We start from the raw sequence: 5,808 nt of genomic DNA on the forward strand, positions 1-5,808 counted from the left end.
GCACGGTGTCGCCCACGCGTGCGCGCGTGGACAGAGAGGTCTGTACTGCGCGTTGCGTGCGCGCGCGGGGCTGCTCCCGCGGTGATGCCGGGACACAGCCGGCCCCGCGAGGCCGCACCACCAAGTCATCACCCCGGGCTCTGCAGCCCGCACCTCGAGACGCAGCCCCGTGAGACCTGCAGGCCCTGACCCCCCCTGAGACCTCTAGGCCCGAACCCCAAGTGGGATCTGCAGGCCCCGAACCCCCCTGAGACCTCTAGGCCCGAACCCCAAGTGGGATCTGCAGGCCCCGAACCCCCCTGAGACCTCTAGGCCCGACCCAAGTGAGATCTGCAGGCCCTGTGTCCCCCCCAGACCTGCAGGGCCTGAACCCCCCTTGAGACCTGCAGGCCTGTACCCCACGGGAGACCCAGCCCCGAACCCCCATGAGACCTGCAGGCCCTGAACAAGACAAAGATCTCCACAGAGAAACACCAGGGTTGTGGGCTTTTGTTGTTGTGGGTTTTAAAATAGGCTTGAAAATAGTATACGTCGCTTAAAGGGACAAGATTGGTGTTGAGTCCTCAGGGAATCTCAGACATACTTGCCAAGTAAGGAAACTAAACGGCCCTAGAGGCCATGTGGGTATACATGAATTAGAGCTGGTGGTCATACCGCCAGCACAGGGCTTCCCTGCATCTTCCCTGTGAAAAATATCCCCAAAGAACATCAGCTTACCTTTCCAGGGCCACGCTGCTGTCACAGGTTGTCCACCTGCGGTCGTTTGTGAAGCAGAAAATCGCTGCAGAGGTGATTCTCGTAAGTCTTGGAAGTTAAGCCAGCGGCTCACACTTGTAATCCTGGCTCCTCAGGAGGCTGATATCTGAGGGTTGTGGTTAGAGGTGTCTGGGCAGGAAAGTGTAAGATTCTTATCTCCAGTTAGGCAGCACAAAGCTAGAAAGCCAGCTGTGACTCAAGTGGTAGAGCACCAGACTTGAACAGATTTTCAAAGCAAGCTCTAGTACACACACACGCACAGTGATACTATAAAGTTGTTCCTGGAAGTTACTATTCCAAGGCAAAATGGAAAATAAGATGAGAGAGCAAAATGCATCCCATTTTTACATAAAAGAAAAAATAGGCCTGTTTCTATTTAACATGAACTCAAAGAGAAGGTTCTGAGACTTTTTAAAATTGCATGTTGCAGTTCCCAAGGTAAAGGTTAGAAGAAAGTATGTGAGTCCCCGCTCTTGATTATAGATGCTTCCCACGTGCTTGCACTGCAACTGGGTAATTTGAGGTACTGTCCTCATTTTAAGCTATTACAATCAAATCTTAACTGGAAAATAAGCCCTACTTGCTCAGCCCTCACCTCATGTGAAGTCAGTCATGTAGTGTAGACTCTCTGCAGCCCCAAGAATTAAACCTTGGAGGAGAAGTGGGGAGATGGCTTGCGTTGGTTCTGTAGGAAGGCGTTTTCCCGCAGTACAGGGCCGGTCCTCCCAGGAGCGGCAAGCGCCTGGGAGGAAGATGCTGGGCCTCTGCAGCCTGGTGCGGTGTGGGTCGGAAGGGGCCCAGGTCGGAATGGTTGGACCCAGCTCCTGGCTGGGCTTCCCACTTCTGACCCGAGTACATGCCGTAATCTTCCTTACACATACTCACCAGTCTGTGCCATGAGGGTAACTCCCACCCCAAAGAGATTGCAGAAGGCCCCTCTTGCCCGGGGCATTACCTTCCACAGCCCAGCAGTGCAGTGCAGAAGAGACACAGTCAGGCGACTACCACCTGTAGCTTTAATAGTTAGTGTCTCACTGGGCCTGCTTTGTAAATAAGACCTTATCTTAGGTATGTATGTACAGGGAGCAAAAAATCATGGTATTGCAGTTTGGTAATAAACAGTTTCGGATTCCCACGGAGGGCTTGGAGGCTCCTGGGAAGGGCCAGCCGTCCCCGGACAGCCCGCAGTGGCCTTGCACACCCCTCCCTGCCTTTTCCCCTTCCCACTCTCCAGTGTACTCCGCTGTATGACTACACCGCTTTTCTTTGTAGATTTTCAGCTCGTGACCAGATTTGATACTGTTCTCAGTGTGCAGGTTGAGGAACCTTTTACTACCTGGTTGTAGAATTATAGGGAGAATGGACTTCTCTTTCCCTTTTTTTCTTTCTGTCAGTGGTAGGGTTTGAACGCAGGGCCTGGGTGCTGTCCTTGAGCTTTTCTGCTCAAGGCTAGCACTCTCCACTTTGAGCCACGGCTGTACTGCTGGTTTTCTGGTGGTTAGTAGGAGATGAAGAGTCTCACACACTTTCCTGCCCAGACTGGCTTCAAAGCACAGCCCTCAGATCTTAGCTTCCTGAGTCACTGCGATTTCAGGCGTGAGCCACCAGCACCCAGCTTCCTTTTCTTCTACAGGATCAACTATTATTCATGAAAGAATTGTTGTCTAATTAAGAACCTAATAATTACCTCCTAAGGACACTAAACATTTATACCACGCAAGGACCTCGTAAAGTCTGAATGAGTGCTTGTGTGGCTTGGCAAATGCTTTCCAGCAGTTTCCTTATGGTTTTGGATTTTTGGTTGTTGTTGTTTTAGATTGACTCTAGGTTCTGAGAATTGTTGATTGAGGTTGATTGTTTGATTCCCAAGAGAAATAGGCCATTTCTTATGACTCTACATAGCTTGGGGGTTTGTGGGCCACTTGGCACACAGACGGGTGTGGGCCTCCATCCTTTCCTGCTTGCTCACAGGAACTCTGACTCCACGGATTCTGACCATAGCGTCTAGCTTCAAAGCTGTTCGGAAGTAGAGATGTCTGGTTTCGGGAAGCACCAAGGTTGCCTCCCTGGGGATTCGGAGATTCTTGTTAACACAGTAACTGCAGTTCCTAATACAACAATATAAGATAAGACTTGTGCCAGTGGCTCACACCTGTAATCCCATCTACTCAGGAGGTTGAGATTTAAGGATTGGGGTTCAAAGCCAACTCTTAATTCCAGTTAACTACTCAAAAACCAGAGGTGGCGCTGTGGCTCAAGTGTTAGAGCGCTAGCCTTGAGCACAAAGAGGCTCAAGGGCAGTGCCAGGTTCTGAGTGTAAGCCCTACAGCTGAACCCCCCCCCAAAAAAAAGAGTTGTTATAACTGACTGGTTCAGTGGTAGTTAGCAGTTATAAAAAAGTTTCACCCAAGACTAAAGAATTTCGTGTAGATTAGTCAGAGAATAACAGCTTTCAGTCTTTCCTTTTTGATGCTGATGTAGAACTTTGGTACCAGTGACATCTTGAATTTGGAAGGAAATGTATATTTACAAGGAGCAGTATTTTAAATTCTTATTTTTTGAAGTCTTTCAAAATGAGATCAACTATTAAGGTTAAAGTTTTCTTCTTCATGGAACTATTACATGCAATCAGTAATTTTGAAAAAGTATTTAAACCTGGAAATTAACAATAATGAATTGATTTAATACGGTAGCTTTCAAACTTTTTGGTAATAACCCACAGTAAGAAATAAATATGAGGAATAAGACTGATTCTATTTCAAAATAAATACATCCAGGAAATATCTCGGGACACAAAAGACTCGCATTGGATTTGCATCCGTGTGGCCAGGTGACCCTGGCCATTCGCCTCTTGTTCTCCTGGTTTGCTGGTGAGCCTTTGATCAGAGCTAGGAAATAGGATGGTATCCCGTCTTCATTTCTAATAAACTCCTGTCTAAGGCAAAAGTTTATTTAGCCACACAGAACCCATGTGCTTCTTGTTCTGCCAGGTGCATAAGTAGAACTGGAAAGCAGAGCGGCGGCTGAAGAGGTTTGAAGTACCACCGGGCCGAGGATGCCCAAGCGGCCGCGAAAACCGCCTGTAAACTCAGACGGGTCCCTGACCACGCCATTCTCTCGGGGATATTAGCTCCCTTCGCCCCGCTCCTGACCCGTTAGACCTCATGGCGGATCAACCCGCACTCACACCATCTCCCTTTTACGTGGATGCGTTCACCCTACAACCTCTGCCCTCTGCTCCCGCACGGGTGGGCGGCGCTGCCAGCCAGCTTCTGGCTGGCTCCGTCAGTTTCCTGTAGATCTTCTTCCAATTCCTCCTCCTCACTCACAGGGAAAGTGGATGCCAGTGTGTTGCGACTGCAGCTTCCTGTCCCGCGGTACCTGAGAGTCCTCTTCCTTTCCCACCTCCTGCCCTTCCATCCGCTCGCCTGCTCTGCCTTTCCTCTCTCCCTGGCTCACAGGGAGCGTTGGGCCGCTTCTCCTAGGACGCAGGTGGGGCAGCGAAGAAGTCAAAGCCTTGTAGGCAGAGGAGCTTCTGCGCATCGCCTGACCGTGGCAGGCGCCTGGTCTCCCGCAGACTAGCCGTCCCCACAAAGCTCCGTGGGTTCCCCAGCCAGGACAGAATGCCTCCTTTCAGCCTCATTCCGAGGGTGGTTAGTTTGTCCCCTTCACCCCTTCCTTCTCCCTTTGATGTTTGACTCTACCTTTTTCTTCCTCCATTAAAAGTCAACAGATTATTTTGTTGTTTGGGGGGTTCTGGTTTTGTTTTGTTTTGGGCTGATACTGGGTCTTGAACTCAAGGCCTCATGTTCCAACTTGGCTTTTCCACTCACTTTTTTGCCAGTCCTGGGTCTTGAGCTTCTTTTGCTCAGTGCTGTCATGCTACCGTTTGAGCCACAGCACCACTTCTGGCTTTTTCTGCTTATGTGGTGCTGAGGAATCAAACCCAGGGCCTCATGCATGCAAGGCAAGCGCTCTACCTCTGAGCCACCTTCCCAGCCTTCCACTTTTTTTTTTTGATGCATTCTAGTGCTAGAGCCAAAAGACGACCTGAAAAGGTCTTTTCCTCATGTGTCAGCCTCTTCCTTGACTCACCCTTTCTCTGCAGACTAGAAACGACCTGTCGCTGTTCACTGCCCTGCTTCCCTTGGTAGCCAAGGGACCTGGTAGCCATAGGACCGGCCTTCTGTGCTCCTTTCACCTGCTCTCAGAGGCATCTGTGACCTGCTCCTGTGGATTTAACACTGCACTTAAAAGTCTTCTCTTGTCTCCCTCCTGTGCTGCTTTTTTGAAAGGTTCTTGCACGTCTCTGACGGTGCTTCACAGGTCTTTCAAACCTGCTTCAGGCCCAAGTGCATGACTGAGAGCCTCCAGTTCGTGAATTCATTCTCCTTACTAGACAGCTCATCTGCCTGTCCCTTGGGTAGCGCAGATTCATGGTTAAACATGATCTAGCAGCCAGGTGCCAGTTGCGCAGGTCTATAGTCCTAGCTACTCAGGAGGCTGAGGGCTAGGGGCTGTGGTGTCAAGCCAGCCTAGGTTAAAAAATGCAGTAGACTCCATCTCCAAATTAGCCAGCAAAAAGTAGGGCTGGAGGTGTGACACAAGTGGTAGAGTGTCAGCCGTGCTAACACACTGAGAAAGCCAAGCAAATGCAAGTCTCTGTGTGCAAACCACATTACCCCCTCCAAAAATATTAATCTAACTACCCCTTGCCACCCAAGTATTCTTAGTAAAAAAACATTGTTCAGCCAGTTACCTACCCCTCCCCCAAAAAAGTTGGTGAGTAACCCTCGATGGCCCTTTCTCTGCACGCCCCACAGCTTGCTGCACACCTAATGGTGTTGCGTGAGCTGTGCAGAACCAGCATTGTGGTTTTACTCATGAGCCCTGATTCATCACACCACTCAGGGCAGTACGAGCATGCCAAACCCAAAAGCAGATGAGGCTGGAGGTGGCTTCTGTTGAACAATGTCAGTGCCACAAGAAAGTATTAATTTTGGGCTGGGAAGGTGGCTCAGTGGTAGAGTGCTTGCCTTGCATGCAGGAGGC

The 5,808-nt window shown here is 49.9% G+C and overlaps 1 protein-coding gene across 1 annotated transcript in view; it reads left to right on the forward strand.

Moving 5' to 3' along the window:
• Positions 1-84: 84 nt before the first annotated feature.
• LOC105982280 (hepatoma-derived growth factor-related protein 3) overlaps positions 85-5,808 on the forward strand; it is a 33,776-nt gene continuing 28,052 nt past the window's right edge. Inside the window, exons 1-3 of the mRNA XM_013011851.1 lie at positions 85-169; positions 3,916-4,040; positions 4,865-4,922. Of these exons, the coding sequence (XP_012867305.1) occupies positions 85-169; positions 3,916-4,040; positions 4,865-4,922 (268 nt within the window). The remainder of the gene's footprint in view (positions 170-3,915; positions 4,041-4,864; positions 4,923-5,808) is intronic.

Source organism: Dipodomys ordii, unplaced genomic scaffold, assembly GCF_000151885.1.
Source record: "Dipodomys ordii isolate 6190 unplaced genomic scaffold, Dord_2.0 Scaffold15, whole genome shotgun sequence".
Classification (NCBI taxonomy): Eukaryota; Metazoa; Chordata; class Mammalia; order Rodentia; family Heteromyidae; genus Dipodomys; species Dipodomys ordii.